The sequence below is a fragment of the Eucyclogobius newberryi genome, unplaced genomic scaffold (assembly GCF_026437365.1).
Source record: "Eucyclogobius newberryi isolate DKJ021-1_F unplaced genomic scaffold, fEucNew1.0.hap1 SCAF_2, whole genome shotgun sequence".
NCBI lineage: Eukaryota > Metazoa > Chordata > Actinopteri > Gobiiformes > Gobiidae > Eucyclogobius > Eucyclogobius newberryi.
The window spans coordinates 727262-747261 of record NW_027315834.1 but is presented as its reverse complement, the minus strand read 5'-3'; the positions used below and the strand labels follow the sequence as shown (position 1 = coordinate 747261).

At 51.1% G+C, this 20000-nt stretch overlaps 1 protein-coding gene across 1 annotated transcript in view; it reads right to left on the bottom strand.

Moving 5' to 3' along the window:
- The window catches only part of LOC140367926 (ras-related protein Rab-27B-like), a 35926-nt gene that overhangs the window by 11233 nt on the left and 4693 nt on the right, over positions 1 to 20000 (bottom strand). The window contains exon 2 of the mRNA XM_072454712.1: positions 2435 to 2606. Within this exon, the coding sequence (XP_072310813.1) occupies positions 2435 to 2587 (153 nt within the window). The 5' untranslated portion in view covers positions 2588 to 2606. The remainder of the gene's footprint in view (positions 1 to 2434; positions 2607 to 20000) is intronic.

Below are 20000 nucleotides of genomic sequence, written 5' to 3'. Positions count from 1 at the left end.
ACCAAATTTCAGGTTAATAGGGCTGACGCCCTGAGGGGGAGGAGTCTGTGAAAGTCTAAAGTGTAAACATGTTCTGGCGATTTCCCCATTGGAATAACGTGGGAGGTTTCGGTCATCGCTACGGCAACGACATAACAATTATGACATGGGTCATTGACTTTTTTGATGGGGCTAAAATTGAGTTTTGTGTCAAATTTCATATAATTTCGCAAAACTAAACATTTAACCTCCATATAAAATCTGTAGGGGGCGCTGTGGCTCCAAATTAATTTATTTCACTTCAAGTAGGTTTAGGGCAAAGAGTTTAACAACTGATTCTAATTTGACGCAATTCGGACTTTATCTGCGCAAACGGCAATTCTAGCTAAAGTTTGCGGCTTCGCCGCTCAGAGACTGTGACAGGGTCAATGTCATTTGAATAACTTTTGATGTCCCACTCCTCAGTAGCATTTTCACCAAATTTCAGCTTTTTAGAGCCAACGCCCTGAGGGGGAGGAGTTCATAAAAGTACGACGTTTGGTCATAATTAGCCATTTTTGAACCAATATGGCCGACATTTGGTTGGGCGGACGGCTTTGCAGTAATAATATTTTTTACTTCTCTTGTCACCATCTACCTCTGCGCCAAATTTCATGATTCTACGATAAGATTTTTTTTGGGTCATTTTCTATCTTAATGCATTTTTGGTACATTTGGGGGCGCTGACGCGCACATTTTTAAAGTTTAGAAAAGGGAAACAGCCAGAATGTAGAGGCACGATTTTTAGAGGTGTGAGAAGAAGAAGGAGAAGAAGAAGAAGAAGAAGAAGAAGAAGAAGAAGAAGAAGAAGAAGAAGAAGAAGAAGAAGAAGAAGAAGAAGAAGAAGAAGAAGAAGAAGAAGAAGAAGAAGAAGAAGAAGAAGAAGAAGAAGAAGAAGAAGAAGAAGAAGAAGAAGAAGAAGAGAAGAAGAAGAAGAAGAAGAAGAAGAAGAAGAAGAGAGAAGAAGAAGAAGAAGAAGAAGAAGAAGAAGAAGAAGAAGAAGAAGAAGAAGAAGAAGAAGAAGAAGAAGAAGAAGAAGAAGAAGAAGAAGAAGAAGAAGAAGAAGAAGAAGAAGAAGAAGAAGAAGAAGAAGAAGAAGAAGAAGAAGAAGAAGAAGAAGAAGAAGAAGAAGAAGAAGAAGAAGAAGAAGAAGAAGAAGAAGAAGAAGAAGAAGAAGAAGAAGAAGAAGAAGAAGAAGAAGAAGAAGAAGAAGGAAGAAAGAAGAAGAAGAAGAAGAAGAAGAAGAAGAAGAAGAAGAAGAAGAAGAAGAAGAAGAAGAAGAAAGAAGAAGAAGAAGAAGAAGAAGAAGAAGAAGAAGAAGAAGAAGAAGAAGAAGAAGAAGAAGAAGAAGAAAGAAGAAGAAGAAGAAGAAGAAGAAGAAGAAGAAGAAGAAGAAGAAGAAGAAGAAGAAGAAGAAGAAGAAGAAGAAGAAGAAGAGAAGAAGAAGAAGAAGAAGAAGAAGAAGAAGAAGAAGAAGAAGAAGAAGAAGAAGAAGAAGAAGAAGAAGAAGAAGAAGAAGAAGAAGAAGAAGAAGAAGAAGAAGAAGAAGAAGAAGAAGAAGAAGAAGAAGAAGAAGAAGAAGAAGAAGAAGAAGAAGAAGAAGAAGAAGAAGAAGAAGAAGAAGAAGAAGAAGAAGAAGAAGAAGAAGAAGAAGAAATATCATAAACTATACATTTTCGGAAAGCGCTCACGCTTTCCTACCTCATGGTGTGGGTCCCTGGTCACTGACGGGTACTTTCGATAATTTTGAGTGGGCTCCGCCCACTTTGTGTTTTTGGCCCTCTATACAGTAATAATGTTCAATTTTACATCACATGTTTATATGAACGGAACATGCAAGAGATGGAACGTATTCGTGAGCTACTTAGAGCAAATGAGTGCTTTATATGGGGATCCCAATGTAAAGTGCTCGTTTAGTGCGCACTTTTGCACGGGCTTCGCCGTTTACAACGGTAATTATTCCATTTTCCTACCTCTAATTAGTCTGCACGGGGCGTGTGTGAGTGAAGGAGTGCGTTAGTGAGTGTTTGGAAGTGGGCGAGCGCTTCGCGCTCGATTTCGTGCGCACTTTCGCAGCCGTGCTTCGCACGGCCGTACGAGATTAATAGGCCTCTCGCAGCTTGTGGCGCTCGGGCCTAATAGTAATGTGAGTTTGAGTTCAGTCCAGATCCAGTTGATTTCGTTGCAGAGATCCACACTCACACTCACACACACACACACACACACTCACACACACACACACACTCACACACACACTCACACTCACACTCACACTCACACTCACACTCACACTCACACTCACACTCACACTCACACTCACACTCACACTCACACTCACACTCACACTCACACTCACACACACACACACACACACACTCACACTCACACTCACACTCACACTCACACACACACTCACCACTCTCTTTTCCCTGAAGTCGATGCCGACTGTGGTGATGAACTTGGGGTTGAACTTGTTGTCCGTGTAGCGGTACAAGAAGGTCGTCTTCCCCACGCCGGAGTCGCCCAGCGCCAAGAGCTTGATCAGGTAATCGTAATCGCCATCAGTCATAGTGAGAACTGGGAGAAACCTGCACCACACAACACAACACGATTCAACACAACACGATTCAACACAACATGATTCAACACAACACGATTCAACACAACACGATTCAACACAACACGATTCAACACAACACGATTCAACACAACACGATTCAACACAACACGATTCAACACAACACGATTCAACACAACACGATTCAACACAACACGATTCAACACAACACGATTCAACACAACACGATTCAACACAACATGATTCAACACAGCGCTCCCCCCTTCAGGTGGAGTCGGCGCTCCCCCTTCAGGTGGAGTCGGCGCTCCCCCGCAGGTGGAGTCGGCGCTCCCCCCTTCAGGTGGAGTCGGCGCTCCCCCCGACCGCCCCGGTAAGAAACTAGCCGACTGAAAAAAAAAAATCAGCATTTTGACAAAATGATGCCAAATATAGTTTTCGTCTTATATCAACTCACCGCCATTTTGTGTCGTATTGTACTGGAACTCGCTCGAAATATTATAAAGCCAAAAATGTTGCAAAAACAAAACAGGATCTACAGCTGTGGTCCACACAGAGGGAAGTGTGGTCCAGACAGAGAGAAGTGTGGTCCAGACAGAGAGAAGTGTGGTCCAGACAGAGAGAAGTGTGGTCCACACAGAGGGAAGGTGGTCCACACAGAGAAGTGTGGTCCACACAGAGGGAAGTGTGGTCCAGACAGAGAGAAGTGTGGTCCAGACAGAGAGAAGTGTGGTCCACACAGAGGGAAGGTGGTCCACACAGAGAAGTGTGGTCCACACAGAGGGAAGTGTGGTCCACACAGAGGGAAGGTGGTCCACACAGAGAGAAGGTGGTCCACACAGAGGGAAGGTGGTCCACACAGAGAGAAGTGTGGTCCACACAGAGGGAAGGTGGTCCACACAGAGAGAAGGTGGTCCACACAGAGAGAAGTGTGGTCCACACAGAGAGAAGGTGGTCCACACAGAGGGAAGGTGGTCCACACAGAGAAGTGTGGTCCACACAGAGGGAAGGTGGTCCAAACAGAGGGATGGTGGTCCACACAGAGAAAAGTGTGGTCCACACAGAGAGAAGTGTGGTCCACACAGAGGGAAGGTGGTCCACACAGAGAGAAGTGTGGTCCACACAGAGGGAAGGTGGTCCACACAGAGGGAAGGTGGTCCACATAGAGGGGGACAGAGGACATTGAGGACAGTTACAAGGACCTGGCAAATGACATCAAAGAGGAGACAACGAGTGAGGCAAGTCCTGAAGCAGCTCAATGGTAAGAACAAGTCCCGGGCAATAAACAGCCACGCCCTGCCAGTGATCAGACCCTGCCACACCTGCCAGTGATCAGACCCTGCCACACCTGCCAGTGATCAGACCCTGCCACGCCCTGCCAGTGATCAGACCCTGCCACGCCCTGCCAGTGATCAGACCCTGCCACGCCCTGCCAGTGATCAGACCCTGCAGGAATAATCAAGAGGCCAAAGGAGATACAGATGTTAAGACATGAAAGCTCCTGATCATGGAGGGTTCATCCCAAATCGAGCACCCTGAGACTGTACACTAGCACCCTGAGACTGTACACTAGCACCCTGAGACTGTACACTAGCACCCTGAGACTGTACACTAGCACCCTGAGACTGTACACTAGCACCCTGAGACTGTACACTAGCACACTAGCACCCTGAGACTGTACACTAGCACACTAGCACCCTGAGACTGTACACTAGCACACTAGCACCCTGAGACTGTACACTAGCACCCTGAGACTGTACACTAGCACCCTGAGACTGGACACTAGCACCCTGAGACTGTACACTAGCACCCTGAGACTGTACACTAGCACCCTGAGACTGTACACCAGCACCCTGAGACTGGACACTAGCACCCTGAGACTGGACACTAGCACCCTGAGACTGTACACCAGCACCCTGAGTCTGTACACTAGCACCCTGAGTCTGTACACTAGCACCCTGAGACTGTACACTAGCACCCTGAGACTGTACACCAGCACCCTGAGTCTGTACACTAGCACCCTGAGACTGTACACTAGCACCCTGAGATTGTACACCAGCACCCTGAGACTGGACACTAGCACCCTGAGTCTGTACACTAGCACCCTGAGACTGTACACCAGCACCCTGAGACTGTACACCAGCACCCTGAGTCTGTACACTAGCACCCTGAGTCTGTACACTAGCACCCTGAGACTGTACACTAGCACCCTGAGACTGTACACCAGCACCCTGAGTCTGTACACTAGCACCCTGAGTCTGTACACTAGCACCCTGAGACTGGACACTAGCCGTAAGGAAGGAGGCGGGACTAGTGAGTGTGAGAGCCACTATCCAGGACGAAACGTCCAAGATCCATAAGTACATCAAGGACAAAGCTCCTACAGAGGACGTGCTCAGTGAATGTCTCAGACAATGAGGAAAAGAGGAGGGACCATCATGGGAGGACACGCCCCTACATGGGAGGACACGTCCCTACTTGGGAGGACACGCCCCTACATGGGAGGACACGCCCCTACATGGGATGTACCACAGGAACATAACTGAAGTGGCTGATATCACAAGATCCTACAAATGGTTAGAAAGAGCCGGTCTGAAGGACAGAGGCCCTGATCTACCACACCAGACAAGACCCAAGGTGTAGCTGTGCAAAGGGCCCTGAGACCATCCCACACATAACTGCAGGTGCAGATGCTGCAGGGACCTCAGACATGGAGCTCCATCACCAGGAACTGACATAGTGTAAGAAACATCTGTGCAGAGCACGAGCTGAAGACCCCAAGGACAAAGTGGAAACACCTCCAAAGGTGGAAAACGACTGAGCCAAGGTCCTCTGGGACTTCCAGATACAGACAGACCACATGGTAATGGAGAACCAACCGGACATAGTGGTGGTCTCAAGGGTCAGAGGAAAGCCGGTGGTGGACATTGCAGTGCATCATGGGATGGAAACATCCGGAAAAAGGAACATGAGAAACTAGAGAAATCCCAAGGCCTCAGAGAGGAGCTGGAGAAGGTCTGGAGCCTGAAGGTGTCAGTGGTGCCCGTTGTGACCGGAGCACTTGGGGCAGTGACCCCCAAACTGGAGGAATGACCCCCAAACTGGAGGAATGACCTCCAAACTGGAGGAATGACCCCCAAACTGGAGGAATGACCCCCAAACTGGAGGAGTGACCCCCAAACTGGAGGAATGACCCCCAAACTGGAGGAATGACCTCCAAACTGGAGGAATGACCTCCAAACTGGAGGAATGACTTGAGCAGATTCAGGAAAAACATCAGACATCTCGGTCCAGAAAAGTGCAGGAACAGCAAAGATACTGAAGAACCCTCAAGCTCCCAGGGGCCTCTGGGAGAGGACCCGAGCTTGAAGGGGAGAAATAAAGACCACCAGCGAGAAAGAGGTTTTTTTTGTAATAGTTTATTTTCAGGGCACCCAAGCAGTGGCTCGGCCGTGAATCAAACCAAGTTGTGAGATTCCTGAACGTGTCTTCAAGGAAACAAGCAGGTGACACAACCATGACAGGGTTACAGGTACAGTTTGTGGAGCGGCGAGTCAGGCTCACATTCAGAATGCAGGGCTTTTACGCTACTTTTGTTAGCAATAAAAACATCAGCAAATAGATAAATAAAACCCAAGGCCAGTTAGACAAACATATGTTTGTGTTGAATTGCATTGATTAAAAATATTTACTGTTGAAACAGACAACACACACACACACACACACACACCGCTCACACACAACGCTCACACACACACACACACACACACACACACACACACCGCTCAACACACAACGCTCACACACACACACACACACACACACACCGCTCACACACAACGCTCACACACACACACACCGCTCACACACACACCGCTCACACACAACGCTCACACAAAACGCTCACACACACACACACACAAACACACACACACACACCGCTCAAACACACACCGCTCACACACACACACACACACACACACACACACACACACACACCGCTCACACACACACACACACACACACACACACACCGCTCAAACACACACACACACACACACACACCGCTCACACTGGGAAGTCTGCACACCCGCATCGCAACAACAACCACCAAAACAAAAAGGGGGTGGAGTCTCTGCTGTCTTTAGAGATGAAATAATGACCCGCAGGTTGTTCTTTTGGAGTGTTTTCATCAGTTGAGTTTGTCTCCTTTAATATTGAGCTAAAACTCATTCTCTTCATTGTCTTACACAAACCTCTCCAGCACTGACAACGTTTCACTGATGATTTGACTGAGACGTTTCAGTCGCACAGACTTTGATTATAACATGATCTAAACGTGCACATGGACAATGTCTGTGACAGAAGCGCTAAAGAGCTCGATAGTGTGGAGACAGGATGATCCACCAGCAGGAGGCCGGTCCATGTTTAGTCCTGACTCTGGCACCAGCAGGAGGCCGGTCCATGTTTAGTCCTGACTCTGGCACCAGCAGGAGGCCGGTCCATGTTTAGTCCTGACTCTGGCACCAGCAGGAGGCCGCTCCATGTTTAGTCCTGACTCTGGCACCAGCAGGAGGCCGGTCCATGTTTAGTCCTGACTCTGGCACCAGCAGGAGGCCGGTCCATGTTTAGTCCTGACTCTGGCACCAGCAGGAGGCCGCTCCATGTTTAGTCCTGACTCTGGCACCAGCAGGAGGCCGCTCCATGTTTAGTCCTGACTCTGGCACCAGCAGGAGGCCGGGCCATGTTTAGTCCTGACTCTGGCACCAGCAGGAGGCCGCTCCATGTTTAGTCCTGACTCTGGCACCAGCAGGAGGCCGGTCCATGTTTAGTCCTGACTCTGGCACCAGCAGGAGGCCGCTCCATGTTTAGTCCTGACTCTGGCACCAGCAGGAGGCCGCTCCATGTTTAGTCCTGACTCTGGCACCAGCAGGAGGCCGGTCCATGTTTAGTCCTGACTCTGGCACCAGCAGGAGGCCGCTCCATGTTTAGTCCTGACTCTGGCACCAGCAGGAGGCCGGGCCATGTTTAGTCCTGACTCTGGCACCAGCAGGAGGCCGGGCCATGTTCAGTCCTGACTCTGGCACCAGCAGGAGGCCGCTCCATGTTTAGTCCTGACTCTGGCACCAGCAGGAGGCCGCTCCATGTTTAGTCCTGACTCTGGCACCAGCAGGAGGCCGCTCCATGTTTAGTCCTGACTCTGGCACCAGCAGGAGGCCGGCCATGTTTAGTCCTGACTCTGGCACCAGCAGGAGGCCGGGCCATGTTTAGTCCTGACTCTGGCACCAGCAGGAGGCCGGTCCATGTTTAGTCCTGACTCTGGCACCAGAGGGAGGCCGGTCCATGTTTAGTCCTGACTCTGGCACCAGCAGGAGGCCGCTCCATGTTTAGTCCTGACTCTGGCACCAGCAGGAGGCCGGGCCATGTTCAGTCCTGACTCTGGCACCAGCAGGAGGCCCGTCCATGTTTAGTCCTGACTCTGGCACCAGCAGGAGGCCCGTCCATGTTTAGTCCTGACTCTGGCACCAGCAGGAGGCCGGTCCATGTTTAGTCCTGACTCTGGCACCAGCAGGAGGCCGCTCCATGTTTAGTCCTGACTCTGGCACCAGCAGGAGGCCGCTCCATGTTTAGTCCTGACTCTGGCACCAGCAGGAGGCCGGTCCATGTTTAGTCCTGACTCTGGCACCAGCAGGAGGCCGGTCCATGTTTAGTCCTGACTCTGGCACCAGCAGGAGGCCGCTCCATGTTTAGTCCTGACTCTGGCACCAGCAGGAGACCTCTGACTCACAACGTGACTTATTATTTCCAATATATTTTATTATTAATGTCTTAACATAATCAATGCATATTATAATATTACATTCAACATGTAAATACTGGAATGGTTCTCCTCTGACTAATTGTAAGGTTTAACTTTTGCATGTATAATATGTAAATTGGCAACACTGGGGCATTTTTCAAAGATATTTTAGATATTTCCTTTTAAACAAACTAAACATAATGAATGTTCTGATTTGAATACATCATAGATAAACAAACACAAATACATGTTATTATTTTGTTCTGAAAGTGACAAATTAAAGCAGGATTTTAACATTTTCACCTGACTGAACGCCTGAAAGTCCCTGTGATGGTTAAGTATGTAATATTTAATCAATCATATTTCCAGGGCGTTTGAAGTGTTCGTCGTTTGCCGACATCGACACAAAGACAACTCTCCTGAGAAACCCTGGCTCTTTTTTCATATTTAGCTCTGTGGAATTATTGTCTTAGTGAATATACTGTCCACAAGGAGCTGCAGGGGGCGCTCTATCGCAAGAGTGACTTAGTTGTGCTTTAATTCTATATCAGCAACAAAAGCAGGACAGATATTGGAAATACAGTGCATTGATTCAAATTCAATTGTATTTATTTTTGTAACGTCCAAAATCAGTGGTTTTCTAAAAGGTCAAAGCGATTACGACACAAACGAGATCAAACCAGACTTTGCTTTGTGTTCTTCTTCAGACAAACATAATGGACACAGCCATGTGCCAGTCCTCATTAGTAACAGAACGCCACTTAGTTCAAGTGACCTTTGCTGCCCAGGGCAGGGATAAGGTCAGAGACACTGTCCCAGGACAAATGCTCCTTTCATCTTGAACCTTTTGCCTTTTGCTCTGACACAAATCCATTTAACTCAGTCAATAAACCCCGCCCCATAACCAGACCCGTTGTCCTCGCGTTGTCCTGCCAACAGACTGTCCCACTTCAGAGACACCGCTTGCCTCGGCCTCGTGATCCATGACATGATGTGCACAATTACAATGTCACATTGTGCTTTTCCAGTCTATATTTAGTCAGTAATGAAAGTCCCATTTACTCCAAAGCTGGTCAAATGTGTCTATGACACGTTAAGTCTGTTACAGCGTTGGTCCAGTGCTTGATGGTGTGTGAGGTGTGTCCTTGATGGTGTGGGAGGTGTGTCCTCGATGGTGTGGGAGGTGTGTCCTTGATGGCGGGTGAGGTGTGTCCTTGATGGCGGGTGAGGTGTGTCCTCGATGGCGGGTGAGATGTGTCCTTGATGGCGGGTGAGATGTGTCCTCGATGGCGGGTGAGGTGTGTCCTTGATGGCGGGTGAGATGTGTCCTTGATGGCGGGTGAGGTGTGTCCTTGATGGCGGGTGAGATGTGTCCTTGATGGCGGGTGAGATGTGTCCTTGATGGCGGGTGAGGTGTGTCCTTGATGGTGTGGGAGGTGTGTCCTTGATGGCGGGTGAGATGTGTCCTTGATGGCGGGTGAGGTGTGTCCTTGATGGCGGGTGAGGTGTGTCCTTGATGGCGGGTGAGGTGTGTCCTTGATGGCGGGTGAGATGTGTCCTTGATGGCGGGTGAGGTGTGTCCTTGATGGCGGGTGAGGTGTGTCCTCGATGGCGGGTGAGATGTGTCCTTGATGGCGGGTGAGATGTGTCCTCGATGGCGGGTGAGGTGTGTCCTTGATGGCGGGTGAGATGTGTCCTTGATGGCGGGTGAGATGTGTCCTTGATGGCGGGTGAGGTGTGTCCTTGATGGTGTGGGAGGTGTGTCCTTGATGGCGGGTGAGGTGTGTCCTTGATGGTGTGGGAGGTGTGTCCTTGATGGCGGGTGAGATGTGTCCTTGATGGCGGGTGAGATGTGTCCTTGATGGCGGGTGAGGTGTGTCCTCGATGGCGGGTGAGATGTGTCCTTGATGGCGGGTGAGATGTGTCCTCGATGGCGGGTGAGGTGTGTCCTTGATGGCGGGTGAGATGTGTCCTTGATGGCGGGTGAGATGTGTCCTTGATGGCGGGTGAGGTGTGTCCTTGATGGTGTGGGAGGTGTGTCCTTGATGGCGGGTGAGGTGTGTCCTTGATGGTGTGGGAGGTGTGTCCTTGATGGCGGGTGAGATGTGTGTCAGTGTTTGTGATCCATGTATCGTGTCCATGGCAGGAGCCGTGAGGCCGAAGTACAGGGTTATAACTTTGACAGGGAACAGTTTGCATTCTTCGTCTCAGTCCCACATGTGTGAACAGCATGACAGTCTCTGGTGCCACACTTTCTCCAACAGTTGCATTTCCCTGAAAATAATGAGCAATTTAACATGATCTTATGAAAAAACGTGACACATTTTCCCTCCAGACATGTGATCATGAGACATGTGATCATGAGACATGTGATCATGAGACATGGGATCATGAGACATGTGATCATGAGACATGGGATCATGAGACATGTGATCATGAGACATGGGATCATGAGACATGTGAGACATGTGATCATGAGACATGTGATCTTGAGACATGTGATTATGAGACATGTGATCATGAGACATGTGAGACATGTGAGACATGTGATCATGAGACATGTGATCATGAGACATGTGATTATGAGACATGTGATCATGAGACAAGAGATCATGAGACATGTGATCATGAGACATGTGATCATGAGACATGTGATTATGAGACATGTGATCATGAGACAAGAGATCATGAGACATGTGATCATGAGACATGTGAGACATGTGATCATGAGACATGTGATCATGAGACATGTGAGACATGTGATCATGAGACATGTGATCATGAGACATGTGATCATGAGACATGTGAGACATGTGATTATGAGACATGTGATCATGAGACATGTGAGACATGTGAGACATGTGATCATGAGACATGTGATCATGAGACATGTGATTATGAGACATGTGATCATGAGACAAGAGATCATGAGACAAGAGATCATGAGACATGTGATCATGAGACAAGTGAGACATGTGATCATGAGACATGTGATCATGAGACATGTGAGACATGAGACATGTCTCTTTTCATTTATCTAGTAGAGAAGCGAAGCATCGATATAAGAGAAGATACACTTTATGAATATATCATTTAGATATTATTCCCTTGAAAGTTCTGATTTAAAAGCCTTGATACAAATGTCAGTCAAAGGGCCATAAAGGTCATGACTTTCTTTCATTATTATTACTCGGCCCGAGCCGAAGTACGAGAATCGTCCCGGCGAAGGACGAAAGTTACAAACTGAATGAAAATGTGTCATGAAATAGTGTAACGAGGATGGATATGATCGTGAGTGATCCAAACTTACAACTCAGTGAGCTCTAATTTTAAGTGAAGAATCCTGAAAAAAACATTGACAGACGCCTCGAACCCTCGACCGCCTCAAACCCTCGACCGCCTCAAACCCTCGACCGCCTCAAACCCTCGATCGCCTCAAACCCTCGACCGCCTCAAACCCTCGATCGCCTCAAACCCTCGACCGCCTCAAACCCTCGACCGCCTCAAACCCTCGACCGCCTCAAACCCTCGACCGCCTCAAACCCTCGACCGCCTCGAACCCTCGACCGCCTCAAACCCTCGACCGCCTCAAACCCTCGATCGCCTCAAACCCTCGACCGCCTCAAACCCTCGATCGCCTCAAACCCTCGACCGCCTCAAACCCTCGACCGCCTCAAACCCTCGACCGCCTCAAACCCTCGACCGCCTCAAACCCTCGACCGCCTCAAACCCTCGACCGCCTCAAACCTCTTCATTGTAGACTTATACAAATTGGTACAAGCGTCAGGACAAGTACAAAATTATACTATGACCCCGCCCTAAACCCCACAGGGCCTTAAACCCCACAGGGCCCTAAACTCCACAGGGCCCTAAACCCCACAGGGCCCCTAAACCCCACAGGGCCCTAAACCCCACAGGGCCCTAAACCCCACAGGGCCTTAAACCCCACAGGGCCCCTTAAACCCCACAGGGCCCTAAACCCCACAGGGCCCTAAACTCCACAGGGCCCTAAACCCCACAGGGCCCTAAACCCCACAGGGCCCTAAACTCCACAGGGCCCTAAACTCCACAGGGCCCTAAACCCCACAGGGCCTTAAACCCCACAGGGCCCTAAACCCCACAGGGCCCTAAACCCCACAGGGCCTTAAACCCCACAGGGCCCCTTAAACCCCACAGGGCCCTAAACCCCACAGGGCCCTAAACCCCACAGGGCCTTAAACCCCACAGGGCCCTAAACCCCACAGGGCCCTAAACCCCACAGGGCCTTAAACCCCACAGGGCCCTAAACCCCACAGGGCCATAAACCCCACAGGGCCATTGTGGGCAGAACACCTTTTGTTCTCAATTTAAAATTTTAACACCTTTTTTTCCACCTTGGATTTTCAGTCAAAAGGCTCGAAAATGTGTGAAAATGATCTAAAGCCACAAACAATTTGAGGTCATTCTTGCCTCCCAAGAAGGAGATCATGGGTTTGATTCCCGGACCCGAGATAGAGGGCAGGGCACAGGGCCGGAGATAGAGGGCAGGGCACAGGGCCGGAGATAGAGGGCAGCGCACAGGGCCGGAGATAGAGGGCAGCGCACAGGGCCGGAGATAGAGGGCAGCGCACAGGGCCGGAGATAGAGGGCAGCGCACAGGGCCGGAGATAGAGGGCGTTACAAAGACGTTCCGCAGACAACCGAAAACTGGCCCAGCAACTCTGCAGCTTCTATTCTAGATTTGACATCCCCTCCTCCACTGTGGCCACCTCTGCCAACCCAACCGCGGTCCCCCCCACCCCCACTTCCACTGCACCACCATCACCAGGACCTCAAGTGGGGGCCCACCATCAGCTCCTCATCAAGAAGGTCCAGCAGAGGATGTACTTCCTGCGACAGCTGAAGAAAGCAAAGCTGATGATGGTGCAGTTCTGCACGGCACAACCCCAGGACCACATCCCCAGGAGCACATCCCCAGGAGCACAGCCCCAGGAGCACAGCCCCAGGAGCACAGCCCCAGGAGCACAGCCCCAGGAGCACAGCCCCAGGAGCACAGCCCCAGGAGCACAGCCCCAGGAGCACAGCCCCAGGAGCACAGCCCCAGGAGCACAACCCCAGGACCACAACCCCAGGACCACAACCCCAGGACCACAACCCCAGGACCACAACCCCAGGACCACAACCCCAGGACAACAACCCCAGGACCACAGCCCCAGGACCACAGCCCCAGGACCCCATGAACAGAAATGGATGCAGTTTTGGGGCTTCAGGCGAAGAGGGCTGTAGGCTCCTTCCTAACGAGGGGCTCGGCAGTGTGGCGGTGGGCGACGCCCCTGGAGCTAGCATTAGCATTGTTAGCTTTTGGGAAGTTGTTTTTTCCCTGAGGTTTAGTCGTCTCTTACAGCGTCTTTCTCCTCAGTTTGCAGGTGAAAAGGAGAAGTTCTCTGGAGCGACTTATATGTGATATTATTTGTTATTTTCACACTTGCAACTGCATTTCATCCTCCACTGCAACTTATACATGTTTTTTTCTTCTCTACGAAGCATTTTTTGGCTGGTGCAGAAAATACGGTACACGATTGTTTGATTAGCACTTTTATTATTAGGTCTTTGGAATATAACGCTTGTCAAGGCATTTTAAAAAGGAAAATGTAGCAAACTCCAGGAGAGATTTTGTGAAAAAACCTGTGACACGTTCATATGAAACGCTTGAGCATTTGAGCCTGTGGAGTGGAGGAGGCTGTGGGGGCCCCAGATGAGGAGGACGTGGCCCTCTGCTGCTGCTGTGCTGTGGAGGCCCCAGACGAGGAGGACGTGGCCCTCTGCTGCTGCTGTGCTGTGGAGCCTGGTGCATTGTGGGGCGCACAGACCCCTGGGGTAATCCCCCAATGGTAAAGGTCAGTCCTGTGAGTGAACGCGGCAGCAGCAGCTCCTGGTTCCTGCTTACGGCTGTTATTTCCTCTGACTTAGTCCTGGTTTAGTCCCTACAGTGAGTTCATAGTTTAGATTTGATATAACGTATTGTTTTAGTCCAAATGTGATTATTTCATTCATGATTGGATTCATATGTGATGGCGAGGCACATACACATACAGTGAGGGCGAGGTACATACAGTGAGGGCGAGGCACATACAGTGAGGGCGAGGCACATACACATACAGTCAGGGCGAGGCACATACAGTGAGGGCGAGGCACATACACATACAGTCAGGGCGAGGCACATACAGTGAGGGCGAGGCACATACACATACAGTCAGGGCGAGGCACATACAGTGAGGGCGAGGCACATACACATACAGTGAGGGCGAGGCACATACACATACAGTGAGGGCGAGGCACATACACATACAGTGAGGGCGAGGCACATACACATACAGTGAGGGCGAGGCACATACACATACAGTCAGGGCGAGGCACATACACATACAGTGAGGGCGAGGCACATACACATACAGTCAGGGCGAGGCACATACACATACAGTGAGGGCGAGGCACATACACATACAGTCAGGGCGAGGCACATACATATACAGTGAGGGCGAGGCACATACACATACAGTGAGGGCGAGGCACATACACATACAGTGAGGGCGAGGCACATACAGTGAGGGCGAGGCACATACAGTGAGGGCGAGGCACATACACATAGAGTCAGGGCGAGGCACATACACATACAGTGAGGGCGAGGCACATACACATACAGTGAGGGCGAGGCACATACAGTGAGGGCGAGGCACATACAGTGAGGGCGAGGCACATACACATAGAGTCAGGGCGAGGCACATACACATACAGTGAGGGCGAGGCACATACACATACAGTGAGGGCAAGGCACATACACATACAGTGAGGGCGAGGCACATACAGTGAGGGCGAGGCACATACACATACAGTCAGGGCGAGGCACATACACATACAGTGAGGGCGAGGCACATACACATACAGTCAGGGCGAGGCACATACACATACAGTGAGGGCAAGGCACATACACATACAGTCAGGGCGAGGCACATACACATACAGTCAGGGCGAGGCACATACACATACAGTCAGGGCGAGGCACATACACATACAGTCAGGGCGAGGCACATACACATACAGTGAGGGCGAGGCACATACATATACAGTGAGGGCGAGGCACATACATATACAGTCAGGGCGAGGCACATACACATACAGTCAGGGCGAGGCACATACACATACAGTCAGGGCGAGGCACATACAGCCCCTTCATGACTCTTCACGCTGCATTATTCACTCAATTCAATTTAATTTATTAACGATTAAACAGAAAAACTGATTAAACAAACTCCTCACTCAGTGGTAGGAAGCTACTATCGTCGTCACATCTGCCCTGGGGCAGACTGACAGAAGCAAGGTCCAGGTTTAGTCTTGGTTTTTGTCCTGATAGTTTGGTTAGTACAGGTCCGGTTTAGTTCTGAATTAGTTATGGTTTAATCCTGGCCTGGTTAAGTCCAGGTTTAAGTTTGCCATAGTCCTGGTTTAGATCTGGCTTAGTCCCTTTGTGGTCCTGGTTTAGATCTGGCTTAGTCCCTTTGTGGTCCTGGTTTAGATCTGGCTTAGTCCCTTTGTGGTCCTGGTTTAGATCTGGCTTAGTCCCTTTGTGGTCCTGGTTTAGATCTGGCTTAGTCCCTTTGTGGTCCTGGTTTAGATCTGGCTTAGTCCCTTTGTGGTCCTGGTTTAGATCTGGCTTAGTCCCTTTGTGGTCCTGGTTTAGATCCGGCTTAGTCCCTTTGTGGTCCTGGTTTAGATCTGGCTTAGTCCCTTTGTGGTCCTGGTTTAGATCTGGCTTAGTCCCTTTGTGGTCCTGGTTTAGATCTGGCTTAGTCCCTTTGTGGTCCTGGTTTAGATCTGGCTTAGTCCCTTTGTGGTCCTGGTTTAGATCTGGCTTAGTCCCTTTGTGGTCCTGGTTTGGATCTGGCTTAGTCCCTTTGTGGTCCTGGTTTAGATCTGGCTTAGTCCCTTTGTGGTCCTGGTTTTGATCTGGCTGAGTCCCTTTGTGGTCCTGGTTTAGATCTGGCTTAGTCCCTTTGTGGTCCTGGTTTAGATCTGGCTTAGTCCCTTTGTGGTCCTGGTTTAGATCTGGCTTAGTCCCTTTGTGGTCCTGGTTTAGATCTGGCTTAGTCCCTTTGTGGTCCTGGTTTAGATCTGGCTTAGTCCCTTTGTGGTCCTGGTTTAAATCTGGCTCAGTCCCTTTGTGGTCCTGGTTTAGATCTGGCTTAGTCCCTTTGTGGTCCTGGTTTAAATCTGGCTCAGTCCCTTTGTGGTCCTGGTTTAGATCTGGCTTAGTCCCTTTGTGGTCCTGGTTTAGATCTGGCTTAGTCCCTTTGTGGTCCTGGTTTAGATCTGGCTTAGTCCCTTTGTGGTCCTGGTTTAGATCTGGCTTAGTCCCTTTGTGGTCCTGGTTTAGATCTGGCTTAGTCCCTTTGTGGTCCTGGTTTAGATCTGGCTTAGTCCCTTTGTGGTCCTGGTTTAGATCTGGCTTAGTCCCTTTGTGGTCCTGGTTTAGATCCGGCTTAGTCCCTTTGTGGTCCTGGTTTAGATCTGGCTTAGTCCCTTTGTGGTCCTGGTTTAGATCTGGCTTAGTCCCTTTGTGGTCCTGGTTTAGATCTGGCTTAGTCCCTTTGTGGTCCTGGTTTAGATCTGGCTTAGTCCCTTTGTGGTCCTGGTTTAGATCTGGCTTAGTCCCTTTGTGGTCCTGGTTTAGATCCGGCTTAGTCCCTTTGTGGTCCTGGTTTAGATCTGGCTTAGTCCCTTTGTGGTCCTGGTTTAGATCTGGCTTAGTCCCTTTGTGGTCCTGGTTTAGATCTGGCTTAGTCCCTTTGTGGTCCTGGTTTAGATCTGGCTTAGTCCCTTTGTGGTCCTGGTTTAGATCTGGCTTAGTCCCTTTGTGGTCCTGGTTTGGATCTGGCTTAGTCCCTTTGTGGTCCTGGTTTAGATCTGGCTTAGTCCCTTTGTGGTCCTGGTTTTGATCTGGCTGAGTCCCTTTGTGGTCCTGGTTTAGATCTGGCTTAGTCCCTTTGTGGTCCTGGTTTAGATCTGGCTTAGTCCCTTTGTGGTCCTGGTTTAGATCTGGCTTAGTCCCTTTGTGGTCCTGGTTTAGATCTGGCTTAGTCCCTTTGTGGTCCTGGTTTAGATCTGGCTTAGTCCCTTTGTGGTCCTGGTTTAAATCTGGCTCAGTCCCTTTGTGGTCCTGGTTTAGATCTGGCTTAGTCCCTTTGTGGTCCTGGTTTAAATCTGGCTCAGTCCCTTTGTGGTCCTGGTTTAGATCTGGCTTAGTCCCTTTGTGGTCCTGGTTTAGATCTGGCTTAGTCCCTTTGTGGTCCTGGTTTGGATCTGGCTTAGTCCCTTTGTGGTCCTGGTTTAGATCTGGCTTAGTCCCTTTGTGGTCCTGGTTTAGATCTGGATCTCAGAGGACCTGGTCCAGGACGAGCGCCGTAAACAACCGCTACAGCTGGAAAAGACACTCCAGACAAGTCGGGATGAACGTCCTCCATGACTAAAGGAGACGTGCTGTGAAGGGGTCTGTACCACTGTTTGAGACGCCTTTGTATTTCCATTCCATGTTTTACTAATCAAAATAGACTTTACAGTTTAATGGACGACTCAGAGTTGTAAAAGAGATCAATACCTCGATCTTATCTGGCCGTACCAGGTGCCACTGGAGCACCAGGTGCCACTGGAGCACCAGGTGCCACTGGAACACCAGGTGCCACTGGAGCACCAGGTGCCACTGGAGCACCAGGTGCCACTGGAGCACCAGGTGCCACGGGAACACCAGGTGCCACTGGAGCACCAGGTGCCACTGGAACACCAGGTGCCACGGGAACACCAGGTGCCACTGGAGCACCAGGTGCCACTGGAGCACCAGGTGCCACGGGAACACCAGGTGCCACGGGAACACCAGGTGCCACTGGAGCACCAGGTGCCACTGGAACACCAGGTGCCACGGGAACACCAGGTGCCACTGGAGCACCAGGTGCCACTGGCGCACCAGGTGCCACTGGAACACCAGGTGCCACTGGAACACCAGGTGCCACGGGAACACCAGGTGCCACGGGAACACCAGGTGCCACTGGAGCACCAGGTGCCACTGGAACACCAGGTGCCACTGGAGCACCAGGTGCCACGGGAGCACCAGGTGCCACGGGAGCACCAGGTGCCACGGGAACACCAGGTGCCACGGGAACACCAGGTGCCACTGGAAGACCAGGTACCATTGGACCACCAAGTGCCACGGGAACACCAGGTGCCACTGGAACACCAGGTGCCACTGGAGCACCAGGTGCCACTGGAACACCAGGTGCCACGGGAGCACCAGGTGCCACTGGAACACCAGGTGCCACTGGAACACCAGGTGCCACGGGAACACCAGTTGCCACTGGAACACCAGGTGCCACTGGAACACCAGGTGCCACTGGAACACCAGGTACCACGGGAACACCAGGTGCCACGGGAGCACCAGGTGCCACTGGAACACCAGGTGCCACTGGAACACCAGGTGCCACTGGAGCACCAGGTGCCACAGGAACACCAGGTGCCACGGGAGCACCAGGTGCCACTGGAACACCAGGTGCCACTGGAACACCAGGTGCCACTGGAACACCAGGTGCCACTGGAACACCAGGTGCCACTGGAGCACCAGGTGCCACTGGAACACCAGGTGCCACGGGAGCACCAGGTGCCACTGGAACACCAGGTGCCACTGGAACACCAGGTGCCACGGGAACACCAGTTGCCACTGGAACACCAGGTGCCACTGGAACACCAGGTGCCACTGGAACACCAGGTGCCACTGGAACACCAGGTGCCACGGGAACACCAGGTGCCACGGGAACACCAGGTGCCACGGGAACACCAGGTGCCACGGGAACACCAGGTACCATTGGACCACCAGGTGCCACTGGAACACCAGGTGCCACTGGAACACCAGGTGCCACTGGAGCACCAGGTGCCACTGGAACACCAGGTGCCACTGGAGCACCAGGTGCCACTGGAACACCAGGTGCCACTGGAACACCAGGTGCCACGGGAACACCAGTTGCCACTGGAACACCAGGTGCCACTGGAACACCAGGTGCCACTGGAACACCAGGTGCCACTGGAGCACCAGGTGCCACTGGAACACCAGGTGCCACGGGAGCACCAGGTGCCACTGGAACACCAGGTGCCACTGGAACACCAGGTGCCACGGGAACACCAGTTGCCACTGGAACACCAGGTGCCACTGGAACACCAGTTGCCACTGGAACACCAGGTGCCACTGGAACACCAGGTGCCACTGGAACACCAGGTGCCACTGGAACACCAGGTGCCACGGGAACACCAGGTGCCACGGGAACACCAGGTGCCACGGGAACACCAGGTGCCACTGGAACACCAGGTGCCACGGGAACACCAGGTGCAACTGGAACACCAGGTGCCACGGGAACACCAGGTGCCACTGGAACACCAGGTGCCACGGGAACACCAGGTGCCACGGGAACACCAGGTGCCACTGGAACACCAGGTGCCACGGGAACACCAGGTGCCACGGGAACACCAGGTGCCACTGGAGCACCAGGTGCCACTGGAACACCAGGTGCCACGGGAACACCAGGTGCAACT